The sequence below is a fragment of the Anomalospiza imberbis genome, chromosome 3 (genome assembly GCF_031753505.1).
Source record: "Anomalospiza imberbis isolate Cuckoo-Finch-1a 21T00152 chromosome 3, ASM3175350v1, whole genome shotgun sequence".
Taxonomy (NCBI): Eukaryota; Metazoa; Chordata; class Aves; order Passeriformes; family Viduidae; genus Anomalospiza; species Anomalospiza imberbis.
Window position 1 is genome coordinate 111923839 of NC_089683.1, and position 18684 is coordinate 111942522.

An 18684-nucleotide genomic window follows, 5' to 3' on the forward strand; every position below is an offset into this window, starting at 1 on the left:
GGACCACTAGGACAGCTACCTCCTGTATCATTACATATTTCAATCAAGCCTAGAAGTGCTGGCAGGCAGTGCTCTGGGTCTAACACCAGGCTTCAACTCTATTTCATGGATTTCTGCAAAAACATTCGGCCGCCTGGGTCTCCTACCAAAACATTTTAAGACTCAACACAAGTTAGAAACGAAGTTTAAATTCTGGAAGAATTCTGTAGAACCAAATCCCTGCACGACAAATCAGAGACCATGTCACTTTGAACGCTCTAGGCTTATCTCTAAAATTCTCTTCCAGAAGTAAAATCACAAACATCTTCCTTGCTCTGTGACAATGAACCTCCACAAGACTCTATGTTCATGGGAAATATCCATGTAAAGACTCATATTTTTTTGCCAGTTCATGCAAGAGAGTTGACTGCAAAATTTAAAGTGTAATTAATCAAAGCATCTACCAGACTACTGCAATAACTGGCAGTAGGCAGAAGAGTCCCATGTACACTCCTTAAATCTCTGGATGCTGCTAGCATACAAAGGCCATTAATTCACACACTTTTAGTACTGCCCTGGAAGAATGTGAAGTCACCATTTTCAAAACTCAGTGTCTGGAGACAATTACTTTAATGGTTATATTTAAAAGATCCATATTTTCAGAATAAAATCTCACAGATTCCAGCAAAATGGACAGCAAGTATATTTTGAAAATGGAGGATTCAATGGGCTTCTAAATATGGAAACTGGATGTTAACATCAGCACCCAAGTGAGACCCTGGATTCATGGACACTGGCAGCAAAATTAATGTTGGACAAATTACTTCTATGGATGGACCATAGCCTATATTCTCAGACTTCTTACTCAAGAAAATGGTGTTCCATTATAAGCTGCAACAAGATATCTGAAACTACATGCATTATATTTGGTCAGAGTATAATAAACATGTATTTATATACAATTTAAAATGTAGTAAAATGGGTCAAAGAATAGCATTTAGAAAACATAAAACAGAAAGCTTTTTTTCTCACACACAGTTTATACATATTAACCAAGATATCTTCCCACACAAATAAATAGCTCCATGAATTCCATTCTAGACTACTCACTCCTCCCTATCTAAGAAGATTATGGAATTGATTGATGGACTATCTGGTGGGTAATGAATTGCTACATGATTGTATCCAGAGAGCAGTGGTAAAGAAGCTCAATGTCCAGAGTGACAAGTGGTGTCCCTCAGGGTCCCACACTAGACTGCTGAGTATCTCCACCGTTGATACCGACAGTGGGATCAAGGGCATCCTCAGCAAATGTGCAGATGTCTCATAAGAAAGATGGGGACAAACTTTTAGCAGGGCCTGTTGTGACAGGACAACGTGTAACGGTTTTCAAGTAAAGGAAGGTAGATCCAGATTACATATAATGAAGAATTCTTTTATTGTGAGAGTGATGAACTACTGGAAGAGGTTGCTGAGAGGTGGTGGATGTCCCATCTCTGGAAACATTCAAGGACAGGTTGGACAGAGCTCTGAGCAACCTCATCTAGATGAGGATGTCCCTGCTCATTGCAGGGGGGGGTCTTTAAAGGCCCCTTCTAATGCAAGCCATTCTACAAGTGTCTAAGAACAAAAGGGTTTAAAGACTCACACCCCTTAATGCTCCCAGATGTCACACAAGCCTGATCTGTAAGTAATGAAAAGCCCCACATCCTGCAAGTCAGAAGGCAGCAGTCTCTGGCATAACACAGGGAGATGCTAAGTGACAGCCAAGGGAGATGGCTTGGAACAGAGCTGTCTTCAAAACGTGAGAGGCAGCGGGTCTCATCTGATGGCATTCAACAGGTCTGCGTTCACTACAAGTCAAGAACTGCTCTCTCACAGAGAAGCAAGACATCCATCAAAAAAGCAGTTTCTGATTAAGTTTTACTGCTGTATTGAACCGGTAACTTAGGAAAGAAAAATGAAAGCTAGCATACCCACAGGGAGAGGCTAATGACTTCAACATCTCAAGCACATGGGCCATTTTTTTTCCTATTGGCACAGATCAACTATTAGATATACAAAACTGAGTGTTTAAATTTTCCTTCAAATGTGCAGTAATTAATTTATACCATAAATACAGATTAAGAAAACATTCTGCTTCCCCCCTTTTATAATCCAATATAAAATTAACAGCAGAAAGATGACAAGAGCTTTCTTCAAATGATCCAGGGTAATTGAGGTTATGCAATTATACAAATTTCTAGGCTGTAATATGGGACCTCCTCAAAAGTCTGAGAAAACGCTGTGTCATCCAGTTCCTGGACTTCCATGGCATCACATGTTATTTGTAGCTTTTATTCTTAGCTTTTAATTCTTTTACATTAAAGGACAACCACAAGAACCTGAGGAGACACTACCTGTAGTGTTTCTCTGCTAACATAGGCAATCTGCTGTTCTGATAGTGGTCCAGTCACTGAAATGGAAGGGAAAAAGAAAAAAAAAAATCTCAAAATCAGGCAAGATACCACCCATTCCAAATTCATACCTCAATTACTTCCATTCACACTGATAGGACCTTACACTGTGAGTCTCTAAGTAAATGTGCTTAGTCCTTATCCCAGACTGAGCATCCAAAGACATTTTTAAAGCCAAAAATGACCAGTACTGCTGGAATTGAAACTACTAATTCTTCTGTATTTAAATCTCACAGTACTTAAGAGGAAAAAGAAGCACAAGTAATGATTTAAGCCTAACTCTTTCCCCTGAACAAACCCATTGTGCTCTTCTATAGAGGACTGGACTTTCAACTCAGTGACTCAGAGCTGCAGCCAACTCTGTTCAGTCCCCTTTGCGCCCCGGGCAATCCTTTGTATCATTTGTGACCTGCTCTCTCCTTCCATCCTTCCCACTGCCACAGAAACCGTTCCCTCCAGCTTCTCAGCCCATCTCTGAAATCAGCTGTCAGCACTGCTGCTCCTGGGCCTGCCACACCAAGCACCTTCTCAAACTCCCCCTGTAAGCGTGTTCAGCAGTTTCCCAAGGGAAGGAGGAGTCTTTCTCTCCCTCGAGGGTCCAACTTCACTCAAGTCTCTTAGAGGAAAACAATTAAATTCTGAACAAATATGCAAATCAAACAGTGAGCAGCAAGCAAGGAATGGTCTGTGACTCGTCCCAGTCGCTGGACTTTGATCCTGAAATTAAAGGGGTTTAAGACCAGGAAATGCAGTCCTGACTGTAAGCTTTTCAGGTTTTGCACAGAAAACAAAGAGAAGTTGGATGGAGTTTCTCAAAGGACACTGAAGGAGTAGAAAGTTAAGAATGAATCTAGATTAAAGAATCTAACTGCTTAGCTTCTACAATATTAGTCTCATGCAACATATCTTCAAAGTAAGTCTACATCCAACTTCTCTCTGCTGAAAGAAAAGCTCCAAACCCACGCTGAACTATAAATATTGGCACCCACAGCAGGCATATCTAGGCACCTATTTTTGTTTTGAGAAATTTCATTCTGATTAACTCAAATGACTTGAGATTACAGAGGCCTATAGTTCAACTGGAATAGGACTCTCTAAAACATAATGAAGACCAGAAAAGAACCTTCCATTCTAACTACCAGCAGAGAAGCCAAAAATCAGCTGCAACGGGAAGCCACTCCTGTAGACATCTGCTCAGGCATTTATGTGGCATGAGCTCATTTCCTACTCTACAGGTGTTCCACAAAACAAAGCCTATTAAACACGATGCTTTTCTCAAAATTAGCAAAGAGTTAAAGGATCACCAAGGCCGCACTCAAACAGGAACATGGCATGAACTTGTGAATTGGTGCTTCTTTTAATTGCACCCAAGGTAAACATAAAAAGCTGCTTACACACAAGAGACCCTCACATGTGAAATCTTCACAAGTTAGAATACAGATAGACTTTCTCAATAAAAGACATCACCTGAGAACCTCAAAACCATTACTCACTTAGAGCATACTCCTTTCCTACAAAAGTCTTAATTTCAGGGCAATAATGTCCTTCAAAACTGATTTTGTCTCTTGAAAAACAGCAAGCAGTTCACTGATCCTGTCTTTATCCAAAAGATTCACAGACAGCCCTTGTTTCTTTGACTGCTCACTGAAGCCAAGCCTAAAGCAAATATAGAGACCACCTTTGCTTTTCACATGTCACACATCCAGCTTAAAAAAAACCCTAAAAATTGTTTTAAACACCCTAATGGAATACAATACTGGTATACAAACATTTAAACAGTTTACAAAGGACAAGAGTATCCATGCTAATCAATGCCATACCTAGGTCTCTATAGGAAATGGTATAGATCATACTAAAACAAAGTTCAAAAGCTCAGAAACAAAACAGCTATGAAGCAAGACAGCACATCAAGACATCATTTTTTTTTTTTTTTTACAATGTAGTATTGTCTAATTTTACTTTGAAAAGCAGTGATGGGCATATGAGCCCCTGAAGGATGGAAATAACTTCTGCTGCTAAACCCCTCCCACTGACGTTGTTTACAAAAGCCAAACCAATTAAGCAAAAACGTAAGCTAAAAATGACCTTCAATGAATTATTATGGATACTAAATTTAAGATTTTCCCTCTAATTCCAAAACACTGCAATCATTTCAATTTTTGAAAATAAGCTGTATTTAGATTTTAAGGAATAAAGTCTTGACATACCATGATAAATATCCTGTAGAGAGCCACCTCCACAGAACTCCATGCAGATCCATAGCTTGTCTCGTCTAAAGAGTGAATAAAACCATTCATTAGCTGTCAGATTTGCAGAGGACTTGTAAAAGATAAGTCAGAGGACTCAAACACCATAAAGCACAACACAACATGCTTCGTATTATGGAAAGTACAAGTCAAATAATGAGTATAATTTAGTCTTTATGTGACACTTCACTGTCTAAACAGAAACTAATGAAATAGTCAAAAAATATTTTACTTTAATGAAGCAATAAAAACAGTATTAGTGAAACATTCACAGCGATTTTTGTTGAAATACATTTTTCTGAGAGACAAAACAGATGTGGGTTCTTATTTCTTCCTCATTTTCACTTCTCCACTTTTTTCATAGCATAGGAGTTACCACAAACAAGAAACAAACACAAAACAAACAGCCCCAGGCATCTCTCAACCAAATTTCTTTCACAGCAAATAAAGTGAAACTGTAATGATTTAAAGCTAGGCAGAGCAGAGCCCCTGCTGTGGGTAAGTGCCTGCTCAGATAAAGTCTTTTCCTTCAAAAATACCTATGGATATTTTTGGTGGCAGGGTCAGAAGGGAAGTTATTTAGCTCTTCTTCCCTTACTAAGGGAATCAATTCAGTGTGATTCACTGTACCTCCACAAAAGGTGCTTTCCAAGAATAGACAACGGGCTGAAGGATTCAAAGGTATCTTCTACCATGGTCATTAACTCTATTTTCACTCAGTAATTTTCATTGGTTAGATGTGGCTACAAAAAGGCACCATGCAGAGCAAAAAACTTGGGACTTGCCTAGTCATTCCTGGCCATCAAAATACTCAGGTGGAAAAAAAAAATCCCATACAACCACCTTAGAGCAGACAGTAACACAGGAGAACCAAAGGAAAGACTGATGGTTGTTCTGCAGCCCCCTGATGACCTGGTGTTCCTTGTCTTGCATTCATCAGGCCCTGTTAGAACAGCTGAGACACATTTGTGACAGGGTTTTTGCAAAGCAATGGTGGAAGGGGCTGAACTTATCTCCTGAGCTGCAAACAACAAGTGTTCTCATCAGCAGGTGACAGCTAGAATAGCTGCTGCTCCAAGGAGAACTCTGTCTTTCTTGGATGTCCTCCTCTTTTATGTCCAGAGTGCACATGGTCCTCAAAGCTACATTCCCAACTGCTTCCTCCAGGGGTGGGAAAGGTATTGTCCAAGCATTACAGGAGTTTTAAGCAGCAGAATTCCCTGGCTATTAACTCCATGCATTTCAAGGGGTCAATTAAAGCCTTGCTTGAAATAATATTAAAGCTTTCCACTGGAATAGCTGACCAAAGCCAGACAGAAGCAGTGTGACAACCCATGCAAGAAAACTGAGTAAGACAGAAGCACTGAAGAGACATCTCCAAGTCCCTTCTTTGCTCCCCACAATGATGTAGGATCAGATAGGGACACTTTTGGGGGCACTGGACTCATGGGCCCATGTGGCTGCATCCTGTTTGATGCCAAAAGTAGCAGCACTGTGGAAGTGGGAAGAAGCCAGAACCCTCCCAGCAAAGTAAGAAACATGAAGCATTAAAGTGTTGCAAATTCTCACTTTTGCTTACTGGGCATTCACTTCCCAGTGTGCAAAAGCCCTACAGAAAACAGAAAAAGAACATAAGAGGATCAGAAGAGGTGACTGCATTTCTTAGTTTTAATCTAGCCTTTTATCACTGTGCCTAAACATTTTGAGACAGATCCCTGTAACATCCAAGAGCAACAGTGTAGAGTCGTTCTGCAGAGCATATGGTCTGAGCAGCAAGCAAAACAGACACAGGATCAACAGTACCATTGAGGGTCTACAATTTAACACCCAGGCTAACAGGAAGGCAGAAATGTCATTGTCTGAAAAATCCCTACACAAACAGAAGAAATCCTTGGGGAACAATATGCTGGTGACTAGCAAGTATAGGACAATAGTATTTTTTCTTATTCTTCTTAGCATTGAAATATGCTTGGAAAACAAAAGCTCAGACAACAAAAGGTCTCAAAGACAGTGACTTGAATGCCCAGACAAAAAAATAAAGAAGCATTCTGCCAAAGAAAGCAGAGGGGACCAAGAAGGAGTGTAAGACAGAGACAAAATATATAGCATATTTGCCAAAATTTATTTCTGAGTCTTCAAAGGTATACTTTAATAGTCTAAGACAAGAGGGAAACTTTTCTTTTAAAGAAAAAGCACCTCCAGCTTGAGTACAGAAGAGGCAGTGTTTCAATACAAAAATGCTAAAGATACTGGAGTACAACAATAGTAGTTGTGCACTATCTGTTTTCACATGGAATTTAAAAAATCATCAGAAGCAGCTTTTTATTAGTTATGCTAAGCAATCTGTTCCCACTATGACTAGTTAAAAGAAGTAGCTGGTAAGACAACTGAATACATTTGTCAATGTTTCTACAATGCAAATAACCTCACCTCCAGAAACAAACACAAAACCTTCACATTCTGGTCAGAAGTTCATACGGTGGAAAAACAGACATTCTACTGAAACAGATTTAAAAGATACTATATACACAGACACTTCATACTTAGGATACTTCTGCTTAATTTTCCACTTATATGTTGGATTCAAAGCTTTTAAGCATCAACTCATTTGCAAGAAAACATGACTACGTGGTCACCAAACAATTTTGCTGGAAGAACGATTATTTAGAGACACTGTAGTAAAGAGAATAGATTTGAAGGTGAATGAAGAAAATACACAAGTGGATCATACTTGGTAAATTATATTTTGCCTATGTCACCTTATAGATTTGTCCTTTACAAGGGGACAGGGACACATTTTTAAGTGAACAAAAGAGACAAACTGTACCTGAGATAGCTGCCAAAATAAGCAACAATGTTCGGATGTTTACAGTCTTTCATCATAATGATTTCCTGCTGCACAACAGCAAAATCTTCTCCTGAAATGCAGTAGAACGAGTATTTTCTTTGGCCTGGGTTATAGTCACATTTTTACTTTCAGCACATGCTTATAAAATAAACATTCTCAGTAATTAAGACTAATTATCTGCAAGTTTCACAGATATAAATCAGCTGTAAATCAGTATTTATTAGCAAGGGCTTAGCAATAAGCAACGATATTCTGAAGTTTCATTCTGGGACAGATGGACCTCACATCTGCCGATAGCTCTTACAATATTGGCCACAGTTCTTTCTCAAGTCCTTATTTTCCCTGAGACCCCACTGTGTCCATCTGCATAAGCCCTGCCAATAGCCTGGGTTCTTAAAAACACAACATACTTTGCTATTTTTGGCCACATGCCCATACTCGTTAGCTCATCTTCTGAAGAAAAAAAAAAGCCAAAACCAGTCACTAGAAGACTCCTGCTGCAACATTTCATCAGACTCCACAAGAATGTAAATTTATGGACTGTAACTCACATCCAGAAAACATTGCCACAGGGGTGACATTTACCTGAATCTCACCATTTGGTACCATGGTTGTCCCAGTCTTTCTGTTAAAGGTTCTTACCAGATGTGTACGCTGAGAAAATCACGTGTGAAACTGAAAACACAGCTGAGATGTTTTTCTTTTGGGAACGTTTTAAGTTTTTCCCAGTACATTAACATACTGATGACCTATCCATTTAATTATTTATAGCCAGAAATATGATATTCCCATGTGTTTTATTTAACTGACAGCAAATTTCAGATCATAAGCTGCAAGTTAACATCTATCTGTAGTGTGTTGCTGATGGCTTCCTGTCTCCTGGCTAGACTTTTAAACACACAGACACTAAAGAACAGAGGAATTTATTTTCACACATGGACCTCCCTGAAAGGACACAATTCGTCCAGTATGTGACCAGCATTTTCACTGCATTTAAAATAAAAATAGTGTAAAGCCTTAAAGCAAGTCCCCAAACACTGTTAACCCTCAGTTTGCATGTCGTACACCGATTTGCAAAATTTCCACAACAGGGCAGCTGAAGCCTACTCTCTGAGCACCGCTCAGGGTTCCAAAGGCTGCCAAAAAATATTTATGTGTAAGATGCCAATTGTTCACCCATCACCACAGCACGGGGGCAAGTTTCCCCAGCTGCAGGACATCCCCATGCTCTGCTCACAGCACAGTTAGCTGGACTGATAACCCCTATCATGCACAGCCAAGGACTCCAGCAATGGGAACTGACATAAGAAAAACAAAGAAGCAGAACTAGACAGGAGCATCTGAGATCACACTTTCAGTGTGAGGAAAAGAAGTGTGGTTAGCATACAGTTTTTGAACTACCTAGTAACATACTGTCCTGTCTTGAACTTCTAAATGTGTATCCACTGTGAAAACACAACATTTCTAACCCCTTCCAGAATTGTAAGGGGAAAAAAAATGGAAAAAAACCTAATAACTTCTTTCCCTTCTTGCCCACACAGATCTTAAGGATCAAACCAGGTAGTTAAAATATTACACACACCCCAACATTAAATCTGGAAATGGAACACCAGCAGTTAGAAGTTAGACAAAAAGTCTGGATGTTTTACTTGCCAGATTAATCCTATTCAACAGGCCTACTCTTATTAATAGGACAGACTTTGCAGGCTGGGAACTGATGTGTAGGGCACACGTGCTTTGTGAAATCACCACAGAAGCACAGTGCAAGCATAAATCTAGCAGACGGTGAAGTCCTAATCAGAGCCTCCAAAAAATTTTCAGGAAATGTACTCAACTCCCTAATGTTCAGCTATTATTTCACCCTTCTTTTTAGTTCTTCCTCTACTCCTTTACCAGGCGAGCTCTTTTGCCTTGCTGTCTTCTTGTGTTCTAGAAATTTTTATCACACGTGGGTCGAACACAGGACAAAAAACCCCACAATTCTCAGTGAAATTTGAATCAGCTTTCACTTAACTGTTCTCCAATTACATTTTTTCCTCTTACATCTTGTTTGCCATGTTTTTTTTTAGAACAGTGCATTTTTTTCCTACACCAGAAGTCAACAATTATCCCTTCGTTCAGTAAGTGGACTTGATTGATTTTGTACAATTGTTATCTTAAGCACAAAAATATTTAGTTTCTGCGGCCTACTTAGTTAAGAAACCACTTACCTGGTTCTAGTTTTATTACTTTAATTGCTGCAAGCTCACCCGTGTTGACATTTCTAGCCTATAAAAAGACAAAAAAAGAGTATTTAGAGAGCAGAACGCAGCACCCACCTCTGCATTCTTGACTTGATGTTCTCTGACAGCAGTAGTCAAAGAGCAACTGAGGCACACAAGGGTTTAACACAGTGGAACCACTTGTTGGGGAACATCAAACAGCTGGTTTATACTGGGAGCTGAAGCTTTAAGTCTGCTCAGGAAACTACAATGCCACAGGACACTTGAATTATGCAAGTCCTCAACCACGCTGTGCTTCAGTATGAAAACCCATAAACAAACGAAGCACGGAGAGACAGAAAAGCAGGTGTAACACACGTGGGTCTCTCAGCAGCCAAGGGATCCAGGGCACACCAAGGGCTGTGCTCTGCAGTGTGTGGGACCACTTGCAAGACACCCAGATGAGCCATGCAACGCTTCTTCCCCATTTTGCTATGTGCAAGGCCCCTTGAACCTTCTTCTCCACAAACAACAACCTCCCCTTCCTTTTTTGAACCCTTTGAACCCTGTTGTAAAGGGTTCAAAAAAGCAAGGCAGCAACAAAGGAGTTAGGGAGCATTCCCCTCAAAACATTCCCTTCAGACACACAGCAGCCAACTGCAGCAGCAATGACTCAGGAGCTTCACTGCATTTTCACACAGAATGTTGTGAATTGGAAGGGATCCACAACAATCATCAAGCCCAGTTCCTAAGTGAATGGCCCATACAGGGATCAAACCCACAACCCTGACGCCATTAGCACTATGCTCTGACCAACAGAGCTCTGTCCTGCTGAAGCCTCGGCTCTACTGAGCAACCAAGGAAGCTGTATTTTTGAAAAGCCATTAAGAAGCAACATAAATTACTATAAAAAGTATTTCTCTTCTACAACTGTACCATTTGACTTCTAACTGAAAACCAAGAAGTCATTTGTCCAGGGCTTTCAGAGCATTTCTGTGTCCCTGCACCCAACCATGGACAGAAGGCACAAAGCTGCTTCCCAGCACTCAAGCAGCAGCAGCAGCTCCTGAAGGATGCCCAGCTACAGCCTCCTCTCTCCCCAAAAGAGGCTTGCTACCTGTAGGAGTACAGAATGCAGTGCTCAGGCTAGCCCTACAAAGGGCTCAGAGCCTGCTTTTGTAAAGGCTGGAATTACAGAACTCACACATGTAGCCAGGGATCCATACCTTGTAAGACGCTAATAGTCTCATTTAAGTCACTTTAGGAAGTCAGGAACTCAGAGCCTTTATGGACTCACCAAGTATGTGCAAGGTTTGTTAGGTGGCAGCTTGGGACCTTGTTGTGGAACCAAAAGTGGAGGGGAAAATACCCCCTAAGACTATAAAAAGTAAACAAGAAAAAAGTCTGGAAATAAATGCAGGGGGTATTCCTGTGTTTAGAGAGTTACTTAGCTCACTCCTTGGACAGCTGATCTCAAACCTCTCACTATTCCTTGGCATGGCAACACTGCTGCAATGCTGGGAGCACTGGCATTTGCAAGTAATTTGCAGGCAGAGAGATTCCAAGACCAATGGGAATCCTATGAAAGTCAAGGAGTAGTCTAAACCTGATTGTGGAAAAAAACAGTTAACTAATGTATGTTCTCTAGCAGCCTTCTCTGTAAGCCATTATTTATCCCCCCCACCACTGGCAGCAATGTCTCCAGCCACCATTGGTGGAAAAAGATGCACAGACATTAAGAACAGAAAAAACATGAGCTTCTTTCATCTGTACCAGAGAATAAAGGCAACACATGAGAAAACGCCACCACTGAAGCACAGGATTTTTACTCCTTATTTCTTTTCCCAATATATTCTCTTCACAGCAAGAAACAAACAGAAGCAAAATGTTCATGAACCAAACATCAGCAATTTTTAGCCTCCAAGACAAACAAGAAAAGTTACTGAAGCTTTAACAAAGACCTGTGATCATCAGGGAGGCTTGTTAACACTTACAGACTTGTTTTAGGGCAACTTGTACTAATAATATGATCAATGAGATACAACTGTAGTGGATACAAGTGAGAAGATCCTGAAGTTATACACTCTGCACAAGCCAGATGGAAACATTTCACAGGCCTCAGAAGCCCTGCTCATGATTTTTTGTTTAATTTATTTTTAACAATACTGTGTCCAGCTGTCAGGAGTTTGTGTCACTGACTATGGCTCCATAGGTCACTATACTCTACAGAGTGCTAGGGCAAGAAAAGACAGAAGGTTTTCCTGGGCTTATGAAAGCCAAAAAGGAGGAAGAAAATCTGATTTAATGCAGGTTACCAACACCTTCAGCAACAGTGGCTACCCTGTGCTTAAGGGCATAGATTAAAAAAACATGAGTCCAAGTTGAGAGTCCATATAAATTATAATTTTGCATCTTGTTCCATTTGGGTTATCAGCACTGAAGGTGCTACCAACAGCAGGAATATGAATTGTCTTTGTTAATCTGAGTATATAAAAAGATTATTCTGCTTGTAGGGACAAAAGGGCTCCTTGTAAAGGCCAGGGATGAGAATGAGGTACCCCTGACAGTTTTACTAGATCTCAAACACCTTTCACATCATCAGCTGTGAAGTAATTCCTCCTCCAAGCTCACTCGAGTGAGAGACTGAGAATGACTGAAGCACTGTATGGTTTTCAACACCTGTTGGAGCTGGCTGTGACCCTGAATTTGGGGGTGCCTAAGTATGCACCATACAGTGCCTCGGAATGTGGAGAACACTGTCTTAGACTTTTATTTAAGAAAATCCCACCGAAATTGCCAGGTGCTTATGGGTTTTGAGACTGGAAAACCAATAAGCAGTAGGTGGGTGAAGAATGATTTCAAACAAGTACTTCCAAGCTGACAAAATGCAACTAAAATTTTGAAGAGGCTCAGGTAAGAAAACCCTGGCTCATTGTTTGTTACCACTTACACTCTTACGTGCTCCTACTCCCAGCCCTTGTGATGCTGAGGTTTACAGCACCCACCCATTTCCATTAGCAGGATCCTTCAACCCCTTCCTTCAAATGCAGCTTTCACTGTGTCAGTGGAAATATAGGTTTTCCAGAGGCAAAGATTAGCCTACAATGCCTTCATCTACATGCAGACACTTGACCAAATGTATACAGCATTTACAGAATGTCTCCTTTTGAAAACTATAGAAGGATGCTAATTCTAACAGCAGCTGAAAGAATGATACTCTTCCAGAGATCTAGACTGCCATCTGAGCAGGAGTTTCACTGCTAGGTCAAGCTGAAGGAGCACTACCTAATTAAACAGGAAATAATTACTAGTGTACTCTCTAACAACAGCAGGATATCAGAAAAAAAGTTTCATACAAAAAAATGCCACCAAATAGAAATAAAAGCTAAAAACTGTCAGGCTTTGATTATCCTTCAAATGGAAACTGATAATATAAAGCATATAATGCTGCAACAAAACCAAAAAAGCAAGTCTAAGACAGGGGTTTCTGGTTTTGACCACTTCCTGTGTGAACTTTTGAACAAAATTATTTCTAAACAGGTTGCTATTCCATGGGAAAACCAGTCCCAGTGTACAAAGAGGTTTCCTGAGCCTGATTAGCACCACTCTACAGGAAAACGCACCCAAGCGACTCCCCAGCCCTCAGAGCCCTCCTCTTCAGCCTCTCCCAAACCCTCACAGCTCCCCCAGCTAAAAATAATTAGCTTCCACATTCTGGTAGAAAGTGTAATACCACAACCCAACAGAGTGACAATTTTAGAAAGCAATGCTTTGATAAAGTTGATGTTAAACAAAAACCTCTGTGCAAGGCACAGATTACTGGTTCAGGAAACCACAGTCCCAGAAACGAAGCCCTATAGCATTTATTCAGCGCAGTAAAAACAGGATGGCAAAACATCCACCTCCCTCTCTGCCTACCTGACAAGCTTCAAAAACCAATAAAAGCTGAACAGAAAGATGTCAAAACACAGACATTTATTCCTAACCAAGTCAAGAAGCTTCATAAGCTGTAATGTCAATCAGGAAGAATGGAAGACTAAAATGTCTATTAAAAAGCATCATTTCAACATTTCAGAAGCAACAAACTGAAGAAGAATTGATGCCCTAGTGGATCACCCCAGGAAAGAGGAGCAAGGCCACACATACGTAGAGAAGAGGACACCAAAAAACAGAAGTTCATCAAAATTCAGGTTCATCTGACATGGACACATTCTCTTCCAGCAACACACAGAAGCTCTATCAGCAACAGACACCCCAAAATATGAATGGCAGCAGAAAGCAGTAATAGTCACCAGCTGCTCTCCAGAGATACCCGCAGAACCTTAAGTTTTCAGCATGAGGCTGTTAAGCTGGTGGATACATGACAACCTACCTGCCAAAGGGCTGGGGGAAAAAAACAGGCTTTCCTTTCTGAAAAATGAGACCTCAAAGAACGTGCACCCCAATGAGCTGTCTTCATTTGTTATCTGGCTGAAGCCATAAATGCCAAAAAGAACCAAAAGAAGGCAAACACAATATAACAGATAACCTCTGTGGGAACAATAATCTCGCCAAGTATCACGACTGTTTGAATTTCAGCAAAATAAGGGCCTTTTTGGCAGTAAGGTGCTGAAAATCTTTACAAGGGTCCACTTGCACTAGACAAATGACCTGTGAGATGACAAATTAAGTTCAACCTCTATTAAATCAAAGCAATTAATTTTTTAAAAGCTATGCTGTGATATAATCACATGAACAAAATGGACCTACAATCACCTCAGAAAATACTTCCAAACTCTGTGCAGTTACTACCAAAACCAAATGAACAGGGATAGGGACAAACAGGAAACCTAACAATACAGTCTCTGTCAGAAAACCCTGTGACAGCATTTGCGACCCAAACCTTAAAAGAAAGGCACAACTTACAGAGTGTCTGGGACCAGGGATTGTTAGAATGACAATTTTATAGTAAGAGACAGAAAAGCATTCCTAAATGTGAGTCGAATAAATGCAGAGCAAAACAAAATTAAGCAACTACTTCATCTGACTTCAGGAATATTTCCTGAAACTGAGCAGGACAGGACATTATCTCTGTTTCACAACCAATAAATCCTAATTCTTCTCTTACGCTTTGCTGACCACCGTATACAATTAAATTCTTTGCAAAAATGAAATACAGAAATACAAAAACCAGAAATGACCCACACAATGAATACATGAAGAACTAAGCAATTCAGGTAACACTTCATCTCTTACAACAAATTTGTACTGGTGCTAGAATATACACATTATTGTTGACTGTGAATATTTGATAGAGAGCTAATGGCATGGCATGTTACCCATTACCTTTCTTGCAATGAATCCATTATGATTTGCTCCAAGGCCTTTTTGAAAGCTGAACTTTGGTGGGAGTGCAGACAACTGAAAAATATTGGCTTGAGCCAAGAATCTGTACTGGCAGTGCACTGACATGTCCCTTTCCAGACAGCAGCCCAGAGAGCAGGACTCACAGCAGCAAGATTGCATCCATCTGACCATATCCTCCTTCCCTTCCAATCTCTAGTTCAGTCCTCTCCACCAACTCTTAGATCAAATTCAGTAAACTCCAGACCAGAGACTCAGCCTCTCTTTAATATGTAACTTTTTTGGGGTTTTTTTTTTGTCTTTTTAACAAAATAAACATTTAAACCATGGCCTGCCCTAGCTCAGTTCAACTGGAGCAGAGTAAGAGAAGTAAGTAGATGTCACTCTGCTCTGCATTCAGCTCCCAAATGCTTTGCCAGGAAATAAGGTTGCAAAAAGTCAGCATTTAGCAAGACTCAACATAACAAGACTGTCAGGCTATTAAAGCAATAATCCCTTCTTGCTAATAGCAGAAACACTTTCCTACATGGCTCCCTCTGCTAAGGGGGCAAAACCACAAATTACAGCTTGAAGATGCCCAAGTATGTGCAGTGCTGGAATCCCACCACTGATGAGCACCGTTGGCACACAGCTGATTTCAACTCCACATAAGTATTTCATCTGCCTCAAAGTTCACCTACAGGTGACAGGTGAAGGCAAAAGAAAGGGGCTTTACAAAACCACTCATAAACAAGGGATAAGGCATTAGTAAGCTCACATGTGGATGACATTTCAGACAATATTACTACTTCTCTGTCACATTAAAAGTAACTGGCTTTCACTGCTGTTTTTGCGCTATTGTTATGCTCCACTTTGAAGACACCTTGGGCAAAACCTTTGCTCAGAATGAAATAGGCAATAACCCACACAAGAGAAAAGCACCTCTTGTTTTCCCTACAGGGTCCACAGTCTAATCAGAAAACACTTACCTCTCATCTAGGAGAAATAATTATAATACCAGCCTAGTGTATCCTGGTCCTGCTATATCACCGTCTATCTCAGCTGGTACAGGCAATTGTTAGCATCAACAAATCCACTCTGTGCCTCAAACAAGAAAAAGTCACAAGCAGTGCTAAACACTGGCCACTCACAGAGCACCAAACTGAAGGTTACTGCAATCTAAGTGTGATAAACATCACGGAAACCTTCACAAATCTTTAACAGGTTTCATATGCACGCCGGTATTACATAGGTAAATATTCCAAACTCTGTGGTTGAAGGTAACATCCTTAAAATGAAACCAAAAAGACAGATGCCTTGGTCAGTTCACATCCTTCAGTCACATACAGAACATTGAAACAAATCCAGTTGATAAGGTATCAGAGTGAATATGCCGCTTAAAAACTGCAGAAGAAAGAGACACACACAACATAAAACAGTTCGCAGAAAAACAAAAACCCAGAGCATAAGGCAAGTAGACTTGGACAAGTAAAAGGTCAGCACAGTACACAAATACTCAAAGAAAGCTAGCAAGGTGGGGCAAACAACACAAAACACCCTTTCAATTAAACAATTAATAAAGCAGGGAGTTAGCACACCAAGAGTGCAGTAACAAGAGGATTTAGGTCCTGAAACTTCAATGACATTTAAGAGAGATGAGATTAAACCAAAATCAGCCCAACTCAAACAGGACTTCATTCTAGGCACATTCACCTAAAGTGAAAGGCAGCATTAGCACCAGTTCTGCGCACCTCCAACTGTGGAATGGCGCTGCATGTTTCCCTACAGTCCTGCCTCCCAATGCAAGTTTCCTCACACACACCCTGTGATGACAAAAACCGGCCAGAAGATGCCTGGGCAGTGCACAGTTCGAACAGTGCTTCCGCCAGGCTGTACACGACAAACCTCAGCTCTCCCCTCTGCTCCGAGGCCACACAAGAGCAGGTAACATCCCTATCCCAGGGAAAGGCTGCCACAGCCCAACAGCCAGTGAATACACAAATAACAACATGCACTGGCAGAGCAGAGAAAAATGGCAAAGTGCATTAGAAAGCCCCTCAAAAAAAACCCCAAAAAAAACCCAGAAAACCAAATTATGTTTAGCTGCCGTCGCTTTAGCTTTGATTCCCCTACGTTTGCTGAAGTTAGGTCGGAATTCTGAAAGACTCATCCTAACGACAACGGCTCGCCCTCCACAGGGTCAGACTCACGTCTCACACCGACGCAAACACAATACACCGGCATTCCCAAACAACACGGCGACAGGAGTAGGGACCGGGACTAAGCGATGGCATTTGGGCTGGAACCGAGCTAACAAGCTCCCCACACCCCTAGAGCCGCCGGCTCGCTCTGGAAGAGACTCGACCCCCAAGCTCCGCCCGTGACCCGGCCGCCCGAGCCGGCACCCAGCAGCAGCGGCCAGAGCCGACCGCCGGGGCGGCTCCACGGCCGCCGGAAGCCGGGACGGGGCCGGTCCCGCGCCGCTCGCCCCCGGGGGTCGCCCCCTCGCACGGCTCCGCCGCGCTGGGGACGCGGCCGGGCGGGGGCGGCGGGGCCGGGCGCCCACCGGGACCGTGCCGGTGCGGCGGCGCAGTCCCCGCCGGAGCGGGGCGGCCTCGCTGCCCTCGGGAGGGCCGGGGCACGCCGCTGGGCCACAGAAGCCCTCCCAGATTTTGGAGGACCGGGGTGCTTGACAGCGGAGAGGGGGACATAGGCGAGACCCCCCCGCCGGGTCGCGGTGCAGCGCCCACCTTGTAAACGTCGCCGTAGGTGCCGCTACCGATGCGCTGGATGAGCTCGAAGTCCTCCTGGGGGTTGCGCCGCGACAGGTCGCACACCCGCCCGCCTCCGCCGCCGCTCATGGTGCCAGGGGAGGCCCCGCTCGGCCGCGACCCCCCGGGCCCGGGGCGGAGACGGGGAGCGAACGCGGCGGCCCCGAGCGCTCACCGCCACCGCGCAGCCCGCCCCGCCAACATGGCGCCCTCCGCCGCACCGCGCAGGCGCGGGGCGGTGCGCGCCGCGCGTGCGCGGGGCCGGCCCGGGCTGTGGCGGAGCCGGTCCCCTCACGGCCCGGCGGCGCCGGGGACCGCCCCGGCAACGCAGCGCGCCCTCCCGCTAAGGCGGCGCCGGAGCGTGCAGCCGGCCCCGCCCCGCAGGAGCCCGCGGGTGCAGCTGAGGACTGGCGAATTCAGCAGCCCCCGTGCCCGGGGCCGCTGCAGCACCGGAGCCCGAGGACACCGCGGTGCTGTCCCCGTGCACCAGGGGCCGCCTTCGCTGATACCCATCTCCGGCTCTCCAGCTTGGGACAGGGCATTCGCCGGCAGCTGGGTGTGTGTGTGTGTGTGGGAACCCAGCGCTCCTTGTCCTAGCGCACACAGCTGGGAAGCCACTGAAATCCCAGCCTTGTCCAGTTGCCCACATCCTCCAGTGCTGGATCCTGCGGGAGATCCTGAGGCCCTTGCTGGCTTTTGGGAGGTATCCACCTTTCCCCAGTGGGACATGGGAGCCACACGTTAAAGATATCCCCACATCTGTGCACATGCCAGTCCCCTGCTCCGCTGGCACAGCCTCTTTGCACGCCCACCCCGTGCACTCTGTCTGGGCAAAGTCTTCCTCTCGCCCATGGGACGGCT

At 43.2% G+C, this 18684-nt stretch overlaps 1 protein-coding gene across 5 annotated transcripts in view; it reads right to left on the bottom strand.

Moving 5' to 3' along the window:
- MAP4K3 (mitogen-activated protein kinase kinase kinase kinase 3) overlaps positions 1–18052 on the bottom strand; it is a 65830-nt gene extending 47778 nt beyond the window's left edge. For all 5 annotated transcript variants that reach the window (XM_068186519.1, XM_068186518.1, XM_068186517.1 and 2 more), the window contains exons 1-5: positions 17803–18052; positions 9740–9797; positions 7509–7599; positions 4643–4707; positions 2379–2434 (exon numbers count right to left, since the gene is read on the bottom strand). In XM_068186519.1, the coding sequence (XP_068042620.1) occupies positions 2379–2434; positions 4643–4707; positions 7509–7599; positions 9740–9797; positions 17803–17913 (381 nt within the window). In that variant the 5' untranslated portion in view covers positions 17914–18052. The remainder of the gene's footprint in view (positions 1–2378; positions 2435–4642; positions 4708–7508; positions 7600–9739; positions 9798–17802) is intronic.
- Positions 18053–18684: the final 632 nt, after the last annotated feature.